Source organism: Stegostoma tigrinum, chromosome 26, assembly GCF_030684315.1.
Source record: "Stegostoma tigrinum isolate sSteTig4 chromosome 26, sSteTig4.hap1, whole genome shotgun sequence".
Lineage (NCBI taxonomy): Eukaryota > Metazoa > Chordata > Chondrichthyes > Orectolobiformes > Stegostomatidae > Stegostoma > Stegostoma tigrinum.
In genome coordinates, this window is record NC_081379.1 from 47052603 (window position 1) to 47067613 (window position 15011).

Here is a 15011-nt window from a genome sequence, read left to right on the forward strand (position 1 = left end):
TGTGGAAAATAAGGAAGTGCTATTCTTCACTGAGAAGGTTAGTGGAACTGCTGGCTCAGATTTCAGGGTACTATTAAGACATTCCAAGGGTTGCTATTATCTCCCCAGTCTCTCTGTTAGTAGCTCAAACTCTGCCAACAGCAGCAGTTGCAGGAAAGATCCTGGACGTGTCTAGCAGTCCCCTATTTGCCCTGGCTCAAACAGACCATGGCACGCAGAGATACCTGCCATATTTATCAAAGGCCCTGGCACATGGAGAGAAGCAGCCTGCCTCTTCACCTGCAGATGCTGAAGCATTGGCAAACATTTTAAAGAACAGACAGCTGCACCATGAGTTTGTAAATATGTAGGCAGCAGAGCAGATGCTGCTTTCAGTAGCTCTGTACAATCTGTATGGTGAACAGGTTTTACTCCTTCCTGTCATGGAAAAATGTCCATTGGTCAGTGGCTGCCTTCATGGTGAGACTTGGGTACTTAATCATACCCCGCACTAGTGTAAAACGAGCACTCAGCCTGGTTGTCTTCATCCATTCGGTGTGTCATGAGGTGACCAAATCCCTTGAAAAGGGAAACCTTAATCCACACAGATCCCTGGTCAAGCCATGGACAGAGCCTGACTGGCAGAGTGTACCCACCATCACCCCTGGGAAAAACTTGGCTCGCATTACAGTTCATGATTTGTTCAGATTGCAGGGAGAGAGTCAGAATTGCCTCTAGCACCGTTTCTGTAGTTGTGGAAGACTTTCCGGCACAGCACTTGTTGTTATCGGCCTCTCCCTTGCTACCTGTTCACTTGGTCTGATGCAGCCTCCTACAACAATTGCTGGAAGAGCCTGTTGTAGTCATCCTGCATCATTGCAGACATCATCAAATGCAAATGGATTCAGCATTACTGTTTTTTCAACTTATTCTTGATTGGGATGTATATGTTGCTGACAAGGCCAACATTTCTTTCCCATCCAGGACTGAGTGCCTTTTTTTATTCATTCACAGGATCTGAGCATCACTGGCTTGGCCAGCAGTTATGGCCCAGAAAGCAGTTAAGAGTCAACCACATTGCTGTGATCTGGAGTCACATGTAAGTCAAACTTGATAAGAATGTCAGTAGTGAAACAGACTATTTTTTCCGACAGAGATAATGGGAACTGCAGATGCTGGAGAATCCGAGATAACAAGGTGTGTAGCTGGATGAACACAGCAGGCCAAGCAGCATCTTAGGAGCACAAAAGCTATTTTTTCCGACAATCAACATTAGTTTCATGGTCATCATTGGTCTCTTAATTACAGATTTAACTGACTCCAAATTCCACCATTTGCCCTGGTCCAGGTCACTACCGTGATAACAAAGTGTGGGGCTGGATGAACACAGCAGGCCAAGCAGCATCTTAAGAGCACAAAAGCTGATGTTTGGGGCCTGGACCCTTCATCAGAAAAACGAACTACCAGGGTGTCTGGATTAATAGTCTAATGATATCACTACTAGGCTATTGCCTCCTGTATTGTCTCACTCAGCCATTTCAGAAGGCAGTTAAGAATCACCAACATTGCTGTCAATCTGGAGTCACATATATGGCACAAGGGGTAAAAGATGGGAGATTTCATTATGAATTCCAATTCCACCAACTGTTGTGGTGGCATTTGAATCCCTGTCCCCAGATGATTAGTCCGGGCCTCTGGGTGACCAGTTCAGTGACATTACCACTGTGCTACCATACCCCAAAGAACACTCAACTGGCCTTTAGCTAACTCTTAACATTTTCAATATAAACCCATCACCAAATTACCCATGTCTCTGACTAAGTGAGCCTTCCCTGCCAGGCAGACAAGCTGAAGCATGATCTGCTTACAGTTAGATTACAGAAGCCATCAGGCACCGCTCCCTGGCGCTGGTAAGGGTGTGATAGCTTCCCTGACTACCAGGGACCATCTAGAACTCCCTTTTTCTTTATATCCATAAGTGAAGCTAAATGAACTGCCAAGACTATGATGCTTCTACTGATGAATGAGAAATTACTGGATGCATTAAACCTATCCCTGCAAACTGAGGACACTCTGGTGCAATGTCATTTTAAGATTAAAAAAAAAGTACTGCGGATGCCGTAAATCAGAAACAGAAACAAAGTTGCTGGAAAAGCTCAGTAGGTCTGGCAGTATCTGTGGAGGACAAAACAGAGTTAATGTTTCGGGTCTGGTGGCCCTCCCTCTGTCTTCTGAGGAAGGGTCACCGGACCCCAAACGTTAACTCTGTTTTCTCCTCCACAGATGCTGCCAGACCTGTTGAGCTTTTCCAGCAACTTTGTTTCTGTTGTCATTTTAATATACTGTATTCTATTCTGGTCTACCTGCTATAAGAAAATTGTAGAACTTGAAGGGTTCAGAAAAAAAAATTACAAGGATATTGCTAGGGTTGGAGCATTTGAGCTATATGGAGAGAGACTGAATAGAACATAGAACATAGAACATAGAACTGTACAGCACAGTACAGGCCCTTCGGCCCAAGATGTTGTGCCGAACTTTTACCCTAAACCTAAGGTCTATCTAACCTCCACCCCTACCTTATACTATCACATATGTGTCTATCTAATAGCCGCTTAAATGCCCCTAATGAGGCTGACTCCACTAATCTCTCCGGCATTGCATTCCACACCCCTATTACTGTCTGAGTAAAGAACCTACCTCTGACGTCTCCCCAATATTGACCTCCTTTCACTTTAAAACTATGCCCCCTCATAAAAGCTACCTCCACCCTAGGAAAACGTCTCTGGCTGTCCAGTCTACCTAAACCTCCGATCATTCTGGACACTTCTATCAAGTCACCTCTTATCCTTCATCATTCTACAGAGGAAAGCGCTAGCTCTCTCAACCTTTCCTCAGAAGTACAGCATGGAAACAAACCCTTCGGTTCAACTAGTCCACACCATGTTCCCAAACTAATTCAGTCCCACCTGGCTGCATTTGGCCCATATCCCTCCAAACTTTTCCTATTCATGAACTTTTCCAAATATCTTTTAAACATCACAACTGTACCAGCATCCACCACTTTCTCTGGCAATTTGTTCCAAATAATAATCAACCTCTTATGTATAGAAAGCTGCCTCTCACGTCCTTTTTAAATCTCTCTCCTCTCACCTTAAAAATATGCCCCCTACTTTTGCACACCCCCAACCTAAGGAAAAGAACGCATCACTCAGTTTATCAATGCCCCTCATAATTTTATAAGCTAAGGCTGGGGCTATTTTCCGTGGGGCATCTAAGGCTGAGCGATGACCTTAAAGAAGTTTATAAAATCACAAGGGACGTGGGATAGGGTGAATTAGCCAAGGCCAGTGTAGGGAGAGTCCCAAACTGCAGGGCATAGGTTTAAGGTGAGAGTGGAAAGATTTTAAAACGGACCTAAGGAGCAACTTTTTTTCACACAGAGGGCGTGGTACATGTATGGAATGATCTGCCAGAGGTTGTGGAGACTGGTGCAATTACAACATTTAAAGGCATCTGGATGGATATATGAAAAAGGGTTCAGAAGGATATGGGCCAAAGATGGAACTGGATTAATTTAAGATATCTGGTCGGCATGGACGCGTCAGACGGAAGGGTCTGTTTCTGTGCGGTCCATCTTAATGATTCTAAGAGCTGCACCCGTGCTCATGCACTGACCCCGGCCACTTTCAGAGCTCCGATTCTCTGACTCTCAAAAGAACAGCTCTCCCACACACCGGAATCAGAACCCCTAAAGTCATTCTGTCTGGATCCTAACAAGTACATTTTGGAATGTTGCTTCTGACTCCAACATTCAAATCATTTAATAAATTTTAAAAAGCAGTGATCCTAGACTGACCCTTGCGCAGCATCACTGTTGCCGAAATAAAAACCGAAAGAACTGCGGATGCTGTAAATCAGAAACAAAAACAGAAGTTGCTGGAAAAGCTCAGCAGTTGGAGTAAGTTCGGTTTCACAGTGCAGAAAGAATGTAATTGAAGGTACACTTTGAAATCCATTGTTTTCAGCTCTTAGCTGGTGCAGTTACATTTCTGTTCTACTGTGTCAGTGTAAGGTCTGCCTCTTTAATTCGTCCAACCCCTCAGAGTGTTACAGTCCACTCCAGTCAGGGGGACAGGCGGGAGTTACGTTGAATGCTGCTGTGATGGCCTCATTTCGGGTTGTAGAGTAGTAAGTTCCAGAGCTGATTGTGGTAACAATCAGGCGCTGTCAGCTGTAGGGAAGTGTCTGTGTGCTGGGTGATAGCAGATTGGAAACTGTCACACCCCACCCAGCAGTCAGGGAGCGGTGCCTCACAGCTACTGTGATCTAACTCTGCATAGATCATGCCCCGGCATGTTCCGCTCACAGAGGAGAGAGAGTTTGCAAACCAATCGCTACGGATCTGAAAGAACATTACCTGACTCAGTGTAACGTCCGGGAAGAGAGTTCACTCAGTCCCTGGTGAACAACTGCTGGAGCCGGAGGATCGGGAGCCACTGGGAGCTCAGGAGCAGACAGTTAAGTGGTGAGTAGTCCAGAAGTGAGGGCTCTTTGAGGGGGACGAGTGTACGCAGGCGGAGGGGGGTTGCATTTCTGGAGAAGGGTCTAGGCCGAAACGTCAGCCTTCCTGCTCCTCTGATACTTGTGCTCATCCCGCTGTACACCTTGTTATATCGGGGGTTGTAGTTACATGTCTTCTCGCCCTGATGAACTGCGGGGGACAGGCTGCAGGTCACAGTATTCCAGTTGATCCTTCCCGCGAGGATCAGGACGTACTAGTGCAGTGCAGTCAGGCTGAGGGCACTGGGGCTCATTGCCAGGGCTGGGGTGGCGAGACCGAGGTAAAAAGGGATTACAGCGGACTCGAGTTCGGTCCTGACAGTCAAGGGGCACGGACTGGGGGACAGTGGGGCTTTAAATAGCAAATGGACAGCAGAGGTAATTTGTTTAAACTGTAAACTAACATTAGGGAAAGTGGAAATGTCTCGATATCATTCCACCCCCACCCCAAAGTCTGCGCTGAGTTCACTGAACGCCACTGACAAATGAACCGTGGCCAGGACCAGCCTGGTTTAGGGAGAGAAATCAGCGCCGTGTCGCATCAGACAACGTTAGAAAGTGAACAGACAATGTCTACAGGCACAGTAGAAAGAAACGACCCGGAAACGAACTTTTTATTCCATGTAAACCATGACAAAATATTGATGCAGATTTGAAATAACCAGCAGAAGGCGACAGACTGTCTCCACACAAACTGAAGATGACAATCGCGGACCAGGCAGTGTGAGGGTGGGGCAAGTGCTTTCTGTAAAATGAGGATTATTCCTTTCACTGAGGAAATTGGAAAGATGATCCACCTTAAACAGGACAGAGGGCGTGGTGTCTTTTTTCTCACCCTCCTCGCCCTTTCTCATATTCTGATCTCTTTTTACCTGCCCCCTCTGTGCCTCTGATAGTAGACGTTTAGCTCCAGTCATAAACTCCTGCTTATCCTGTTAGGAGGTCGCTGGGTGAGGAGGGATGACAGTGAGCCTCAGAATCACGTGGGGCTTTCAGTCCTGTCCTGGGAGTCTTACATGCACTTTCAGACCATGCAGTTTAGTGATTGGAGCACAATCCGAAACTGGCGTGAGTCACACGTAAGTGTCACAAATCAACATCTTTGAAATGAAGTGTTTTATCAATCCATTTTACCTGCACACTGTATCAGAGGTAATGGGAACTGCAGATGCTGGAGAATCCAAGATAACAAAGTGTGAAGCTGGATGGACACAGCAGGCCAAGCAGCATCTCAGGAGTTCTTGCTTGGCCTGCTGTGCTCATCCAGCTACACACTTTGTTACCTGCACACTTGCTGGGGTGCCTTTTCTGACCACTGACTGCATCCTGATAGAAACAAGGAAGTGGTAAGTATTCTATACATTAGCATATCACGAGTTTCACCCCCACCTCAGAGACTTTAATACGACATTTGAGACTGACAGCCCAGCGCGGTTAAGTGAATTCTTCTGACCTTCATATGCAATGTTAAACCTGCGACCTTTGTCAGGTGAATGTAAAAGATCCCATGGTATTATTTTGAAAAATAGCAGGGGGATTGTCACCAGCATCCTAATCATTGTTTATCCCTCAATCAATCTCATAAATATAGCATATCTGATATTAATTCATTACATTTGTATGCAGTCTATTGTCATGTTTCCTACACTACAACAATGATAACATTTCAAAAATACTCCATGGCTGGAAGAATGTTTTCAGACATTTGGTGGTTGTGAAAGATTTAAATGCAAGATCTTTCCCTTGCAAAGAGACATGGGTTGGAACAGGAGATGTGTTGCTGGTAGAGTAAGGATAGTATTGAGTTTGAGATGTGATGCTTCACTCGGTTAACACTTAGTCAGCTCACACATTAACCCTGGTTGTTTGCAGGAAGATGATTGAAGCTTAGGAACTGGCATTTTCAGATGACAGGAAACAAAACAGCATACCAGTCAACCTCTGAGCATGAGTTGTGTTTTGTTGCAGATCTTGCAGCTTGATTTGGGGACATCACCGAGAGTGAGATGGCATCTCCTGAGGTATGCATTTTGAGAAGCTCCTGTATACGTATTTTGTAAAAGGGATTATGGGCATTTAATTGCTAGACTATTCTGAAACCAGTCCAGCAGGTTTGTGTCAGTGAAAATAAATGATGTATTGTGCAGGTACACTGCAGAAATTAACCAAGGGATCTCTGAAACCGCAACTACCACTGAGAAGGGCAAGATAGCAGGTACAGGCAAACAATGCCACCTCTAACATTCCCCTCCAAGTGACTCCTAATCCACATTGAAATATATTGCTGTTCCTTCAGTGTCCCTGGATCAAAATTGTGGAACACCCTCTCTACCAGCTTGGTGGGTGTACCAAGAAGAAAGCAGTGCACCACTCTTTTCTCAAAGGTAACTGGTGATGGTCAATAAATGCTGTCCCAGCTGGGAACTGTCACATCCCTGAATGAATACCAAAAATTCTCAGTACCCCTAATACTTACCTACCCTTTCACCAGAGACTGACACTTGAACCCTCAAACCCCAGCATTTCTTTATAACCCAAAGCTTCCACATCTGGCAATATCCTGGTAAATCTCTTCTGTACGCTGTGGGGTTTAATCTTTATCGCTGATTTTTGTGGAATTCCTGTGGGGGTAATCACTAATGTTTCTAGATGAGCAGGGTGTATTTGCCATGAAGTGTGATAACTGCACAAATGGTTCAGATCCTATTATATGTCCTATAGGAGTCAGTATGTCAGCATATCTTTAAGGGACACTCATGGCATCATCACTACATCATAGCATGTGCCTGACAGTATAAAGGTCTACTCCACCTTACCCTGGATCACTTGAAGCACAACATTCTACTGGCCACCTACTGCTCTGTTGCAACCTATAGTTTAATGTTAGCCTAATGGCAATGTACCTGAGAAATGTAATGTCTGTACATAAATGTACGTTATTACATTTAGTTGTAATAAACTTATGTTGGATTCTTCATTTTCATGATATCCACAGTCCATCTCACCAGATTCTGCAACGATAAATGGTTGTTCGTCACTATATCTTAACAGAATGTTGCATTTGCCTCCTACAATATTATGGAATTATGTCACGCAACTAAAGATGGTGGAATTATTTAGCTAATGAGTCTTGATTGTTTACTTTTAGAATATGCAGCTTACAGAGAATGGAGGGACAGAGATAGCACTGAGTAATACCAACAGTGCTGTGTCCAATGCTGAACACTCCAAGGAGGAATCCCAACCAGGGAACACTGAAGAGACCCTGGTGTTCTTTGACCTGGAAACCACTGGCCTAGGTAACAACAGTGAGATCTGAGTGGGAGTCCCTCTGCTTTGTGCCAAGGCGTTGTATCACACTGTGGCAACATTTATTATGTGTAGAACAGTAGAACTATAAAGGGGATGAATGTTCACTTGAAAGTGAGCATTAATCACACACAAGTCAGAGTCAATAAGAAGAATTGTGAGCGTTAGAGAGTTATGGAGTATTGTCAGTCTTGGGTAAATTTAAAAGTTAACCGGCATGAAATACAAAAGCAGGCTTTAGAAAGTGGGGTCACCAGGCTACCTGTATCTTACTCCCATGCCACACCAGCAGCTGATTGGGATCTGGTACTCACTGCTGGAAAGCTCTGGAAGCAGGATAAACTCAATGTTCAAAAGAAAATAGCTAATTATCACAAGCTAAAAAGTTTTGCAGACTTGTGGGGTGAAGCTCAGGGAGTGGGCCAGCAGAGTTGTTTTGTTATAGAGTGGGTTCAGACATGATAGGCTAAATGCATCCTGTGCCGTTTCTGTTTTGTGTTTCTCTCCCATTCCAGTTTTTCTGTGATGGTTTATGTGACTCTCCGATTCTGAATTATCCACGTCTTTCCAAGTCTGGTCTATCCTTGTCTCTCCCAGCCCATACTATCAATACCAATCTGAGCCTATTCTATCATCTGAATCTTGGTTGGTCTGTGCGTCTCTCCCCCTGCCTGGTCAATGCATGTCCCTCCAAGACTGGTTTAATCTGTATCTTTCCCAGCCTGCTGTGTTTCTATATCTACTACATCCACTATACTACTGTGAACTATATCAACCTCTAGCCAACTTCAGCCAAACACATCAGGCCAGGAGAGCTGTAAAATCCAGTTTGAAAAGCAATGTTGTTTTTCAACATTATATCTGTTCTTCCAGAAAAATGTTGTGATATAGTGCAGCTGTCAGCAGTGTGTAGTGGCAAGATCTTCAACAGGTACATCCTGCCCAGCAAATCCATGTCAGCGGGAGCTACAAACGTTACTGGAATACAGGTCATGGATGGAATCTTGTACCTAAGAGGGGAACCTCAGATAACCTACAGTCTCCAGGACACCATGACAGCTTTCCTCAAGTTCCTGCAGTCGCTGGACAGGCCTCTGTTAGTAGGCCACAACATCTGGAAATTTGATGGTCCAATTATTCTGGGAGCCTGGGAGGAGTTGTCCATGAAAGATCAATTTGCAGAATGTGTGACTGGATTCCTGGATACCTTATGGCTGGCCAAGGAAGTTATTCCCAGGACAGAGGTCAGCAGCTATTGTCAATCTGACCTCGTGCAAAGCCTTCTTAAGAAAAGTTACGAAGCTCATAATGCTATTGAAGATGTGAAGAGCTTGCAGGAGCTGTACTCTTTTCTCAAATTTACTCCAGAGCAGAAGCAGAAAAGTCAGTTTTCTGTCTCTCAGCTTGAAAGCCGTATCTCTTTACAGCCTCTCACTGATCGTAAGGTGCTATTTTTTCAGCTTGCTGATAAACTTGCGATGCAGGATGTTAGTTTGGAAAAGATGAAATTAACATACGAGCAAGATGCTGAATCGGGGTTAAAAACCCTGTTCCAATCTCTGGGAGTGTCAGGGCCAATTTACATCAGATTATCAGAATTTTTCAAACAACAAGTTGCTGGTTCATTAACACCTGCTCCTACTTAGCAAAAAAGACTTCCCTGATATACAAGACATAAATCATTTATTCATCTCTTCTTATTTGCTGATTGCTTGAGGTCATTGCATTGTTGTAATTTGCATTGCTGTTTGTATGTATGTTACAATATGTATGAATCAATAAATAATATTCTTAATCAATGTCTGTCAGTTATCAAGGGTTCTTCTCCTTCACTATGGAGACAGACTGAATACACGAGAGAAGCCCCTGAGTAAGTGCTACACAGGACCATGTGAGGGTGTGACTGGGCCAGTAAATAGATTGTTGCCTATGGAGAAGGGGCAATACTGGGGAATATTTCAGCCAGACAGTAACTGTGGGTATTTGGGTAAAAGCCTGGTCAAGCAGGGTCATGTAGGAGGGTCTTCCACTTAGCCACTGAAACCAGAACACGTATGTGCTATATATTCTCATATTTGCTGGAGGTAATACACATATTGGGCGATGGCTCTAAGACATAACTTGCCTTGGGTATCTTGTTCAACAGTCAAACTTGAGGCATAATCTTAGACTTGGCGTTTAAACTTGCTGCCAAGCCTGATCCTGTCCTCACATCAATTCTGTTCCAGGATGGATTGTGGGCTTGTGATCATTAAGAGGAATCCATAGCTTTGCAGACTTGTTATATAACATAGAAGGTAGAACAGTATAGCATGGTACAGGCCCTTCGGCCCATGACACTGTGCCAAATTTTTACCCTAAACCTAAGGTCTACCTAACCTCCACCCCTATGCTATACTATCATGCATATGCTTACCTAATAGCCCTGTAAATGCCCCTAATGAGGGCTGACTCCACTGCCCTCTTCAGCAATGCATTCCATGCCCCTACCACTCTCTGAGTAAAGAACCTACCTCTGACCTCTACCCTATGTCTACTTCCACTCACTTTAAAACTATGCCCCCTTGTAATAGCTACCTCCACCCTAGGAAAAAGTCTCCGGCTGTGCACTCTATCCATACCTCTGATCATTTTGTACACCTCTATCAAGACACCTCTCATCCTTCATCATTCTAAAGAGAAAAGTCCTAGGTCTCTCAACCTTTGCTTGTAAGACCTTCCCTCCATTCCAGGCAACATCCTGGTAAATCTCCTCTGCACCTTTTCCAACGCTTCCACATCTTTCCAGTAATGAGGCGACCAGAACTGGACACAATACTCCAGATGTGGCCGAACCAGGGTTTAGTATAGCTGGAGCATAACTACACTGCTCTCGAATTCAAGCCCTCTATTAATGAAAGCTAACACACCATAAGCCTTGTTAACAATTCTATCCACCTGGGTGGCAGCTTTCAGGGAACTGTGGACATGAACCCCAAGATCCTCTGTTCCTCCACATTGCCAAGAATCTTTCCATTAACCCTGTATTCTGCTTTCAAGTTTGTCCTTCCAAAATGAATCATCTCACACTTTTCAGGATTCAACTCCATCTGCCACCTCTCAGCCCAGCTCTGCATCCTATCAATGTCCCTTTGTAACCTAGAATAGCCCTCTGCACTATCCATAATTCAACCCACTTTTGTACGTCCGCAAGCTTACTAATCCACCGTTCCACTCCTACATCCAAATCATTTACAAAAACCGTAAATAGAAGAGCACCCAGAACAGATTCTTGAGGTACACCACTCATAACTGAGCACCATGTTGAATATTTTCTGTCCCCTACCACTCTTTGTCTCTAAGGGTCAGCTAATTCTGAATCCAGTCTGCCACATTTCCCCCTATCCAATGCCTCCTTACCTTCTGCATGAGCCTACCATGGGGAACCTTTTTAAACACCTTACTTAAATCTATTTGCACCACATCCACTGCTCTACCTTCATCCACGTGTCTGGTCACCTCTTCAAAGAATTCAATAAAGTTTGTAAGGCATGATCTACCCCTCACAAATCCATGCTGACTATCACAAATCAAACTGTGCCTATACAAGTGATCATAAATCCTATCTCTCAGAGCCCTTACCAATAATTTGTCACCACTGAAGTAAGACTAAACAGCCTATTAAATTTCCAGGGTTATTCCTATTCTCTTTTTTGAACAGGGGAATGACGTTTGCCACTCTCCAATCCTCTGGCACGATACCCGTGGACAGTGAAGATGAAAAGACCATCCCTCTCAGTCATGAATAATGAAGAAAAGTATTCATTAAGGACATCTCCTATCCCTTTAGGCTCCGAGCACAAATTACCTTTACAATCCTTGATTGGCTCTACCCTTTCTCTGGTCATTCTCTTATTCCTGACGTGCATGTAATAAGCCTTGGGATTTTCCTTGATCCTGTCTAACAAGGTTTTCTCATGCCCCTTTATAGGTCTCCTAAGCCCTTTCTTCAGCTCCTTCTGGCTAACTTGTATCCCTCTAGAGCCTTTTCCGATCCTTGTTTCCTAAACCTTATATAAGCATCCTTCTTACTCTTAACTAGTTGTTCGACCTCTCTTGAGAATCAAGGCTCCCTCACTTGACCGCCTCTTCCCTGCCTGCTAGGGATAAACATATTGAGTACATGCAGTATGCATTCCTTAAACATTTCCACATTTCTGTTGTCCTCTTTCCTGACATCATCTGTTCCCATCTTATGTTACTCAGTTGTTGCCTAATAGAATTATAATTACCCTTCCCCCAATTATAAACCTTACCCTGCTGTAATAACATAGAACATAGAACATAGAACATAGAAGAGTACAGCACAGAACAGGCCCTTCAGCCCACAATGTTGTGCCGACCATTGATCCTCATGTATGCACCCTCAAATTTCTGTGACCATATACATGTCCAGCAGTCTCTTAAATGACCCCAATGACCTTGCTTCCACAACTGCTGCTGGCAACGCATTCCATGCTCTCACAACTCTCTGCGTAAAGAACCTGCCTCTGACATCCCCTCTATACTTTCCACCAACCAGCTTAAAACTATGACCCCTCGTGCTAGCCATTTCTGCCCTGGGAAATAGTCTCTGGCTATCAACTCTATCTATGCCTCTCATTATCTTGTGTACCTCAATTAGGTCCCCTCTCCTCCTCCTTTTCTCCAATGAAAAGAGACCGAGCTCAGTCAACCTCTCTTCATAAGATAAGCCCTCCAGTCCAGGCAGCATCCTGGTAAACCTCCTCTGAACCCTCTCCAAAGCATCCACATCTTTCCTATAATAGGGCGCCCAGAACTGGACGCAGTATTCCAAGTGCGGTCTAACCAAAGTTTTATAGAGCTGCAACAAGATCTCACGACTCTTAAACTCAATCCCCCTGTTAATGAAAGCCAAAACACCATATGCTTTCTTAACAACCCTGTCCACTTGGGTGGCCATTTTAAGGGATCTATGTATCTGCACACCAAGATCCCTCTGTTCCTCCACACTGCCAAGAATCCTATCCTTAATCCTGTACTCAGCTTTCAAATTCGACCTTCCAAAATGCATCACCTTGCATTTATCCAGGTTGAACTCCATCTGCCACCTCTCAGCCCATCTCTGCATCCTGTCAATGTCCCGCTGCAGCCTACAACAGCCCTCTACACTGTCAACGACACCTCCGACCTTTGTGTCGTCTGCAAACTTGCTGACCCATCCTTCAATTCCCTCGTCCAAGTCATTAATGAAAATTACAAACAGTAGAGGCCCAAGGACAGAGCCCTGTGGAACTCCACTCACCACTGACTTCCAGGCAGAATATTTTCCTTCTACTACCACTCGCTGTCTTCTGTTGGCCAGCCAATTCTGTATCCAAGCAGCTAAGTTCCCCTGTATCCCATTCCTCCTGACCTTCTGAATGAGCCTACCATGGGGAACCTTATCAAATGCCTATTGTAAAAGTAACAGAGTTATCATCACTACTGCCAAAATGCTCTCCTACCAACAGGTCTAACACTTGGCCCGGTTCATTGCCAAGCTCCAAATCCAAAGTGGCCTCTCCTCGTGTTGTTCTATCTACATACTGTGTCAGGAATCCTCCCTGAACGCACTGGACAAAATCCACTCCATCTAAACTATTACAACTAAAAGGTTTTCAATCAATATTTGGAAAGTTGAAGTCACCCATGACTACAACCCTCTGACTTCTGCACCTTTCCAGTATCTGCCTCCCAATCTACTCCTCCACTTCTCTGCAACTATTAGGGCGTCTGTAAAAAAACACCAAAGTGACTGCTCCTTTCTCGTTCCTGACCTCAACCCAAACTGACTCTGATGACATATATTCTTGAACTGCCTTTCAGTAGCTGCTACACTAGGCCTGACTAGCAACGTCAGTTCTCTGCCTCTTTTAACCACCCTCCCTATTTCTTTTAAAGCATCCTAATCCCGGAACTTCCAACAACAATTCCTATCCCTGAGTTACCCAAGTTTCTGTAATGGCCACAAATTCGTAGCTCCAAGTACTGACCCATGCTCTAAGTTCATTTGCCCTATTTCTGATTCTTCTAGCATTGAAGTATACACATTTCAAACCATCCCTGTGTCCACAATTTTGCTCCATTGACGGCATTTCTTTATTAACAACCTCACTCCCTGTTGTGTCTGTTGGTCGACTGAATACCTCATCGTCTGAGTTACAATTCTGGTACCACAGCCCCTGTCAATCTAGTTTAAACCATCCTGTATAGCTTGAGCAAACCTCCCTCCCAGGATATTTGTGCCCTTCCCGTTCAGGTGCAACCCATCCTTACTGTCCAGGTCCCACCTTCCCAGAATGTGCTCCAATTATCCACATAATGGAAGTCCTCTCTCCTCCACCAGCCCTGTAGCCATGTGTCTAGCTGCACTTTCTCCCTACTTCCTACCTCGTTATCACATGGCATTGGTAGTAATTCAGATTACTGTTTGTCCTGGACTTCAGCTATCACCCTAACTCCCTGTGCTTGTTTTTGACATTTTTAGTCCTTTTTCTACCTATGTCATTGGTACTGATATGTACCATGACTTTTGGTTGCCTCCTTCCCCCTTAAGGACCTTGAAGACACGATCTGAGACGTCACAGACCCTGGCACGGGAGGCATACTATCCGTCTGCCTCGTTCGTGTTCACAAAATCACCTGTCTGTGCCTCTTACTATTGAATCCCCCACTACAATTGCTCTCCTATCCTCTCCACTTCCCTTCTGAGCCACAAAGCCAGACCCTGTACCAGAGACCTGGTTCTTGTGGTTGACCCCTGGTAGGTTTCCCCCCCGATAGTATCCAAAACAGTATACTTATTGTTGAGGGGAACGACCATGGGGGATCCCTGCAGACTGTTTCCTTCCCTTCCCTTTCCTTACTGTCACCCAACTGCCTTTATTCTTAGGGGTAACTATGTCCCTGTAACTCGTTTCTATCATCACCTCCTGAATGATCCTATGTTGATCCAGCTTCCCACAGGTGAAGTCAGCACAGTCACTGCTGTTGACTCTTACCTCCCACATCCTGCAGAAGGAACATTGCACTGTCCTGACTGCCATCCCCTCTCAATTTAACTTCCCAGAAATATTTGTAAAGATTAGAGAATAACTTACTTACTCTTTTATTCTTAGGTT

General features: G+C 44.6%; 1 protein-coding gene across 1 annotated transcript; it reads left to right on the top strand.

Moving 5' to 3' along the window:
• Positions 1–4004: 4004 nt before the first annotated feature.
• Positions 4005–9647, top strand: LOC125463956 (maternal protein exuperantia-1-like). Its single transcript, XM_048555778.2, has 4 exons — positions 4005–4504; positions 6508–6560; positions 7688–7838; positions 8722–9647. Exons 2-4 carry the CDS (start codon positions 6546–6548, stop codon positions 9492–9494), a joined length of 939 nt encoding a protein of 312 aa, XP_048411735.1. The 5' UTR covers positions 4005–4504; positions 6508–6545; the 3' UTR covers positions 9495–9647.
• Positions 9648–15011: the final 5364 nt, after the last annotated feature.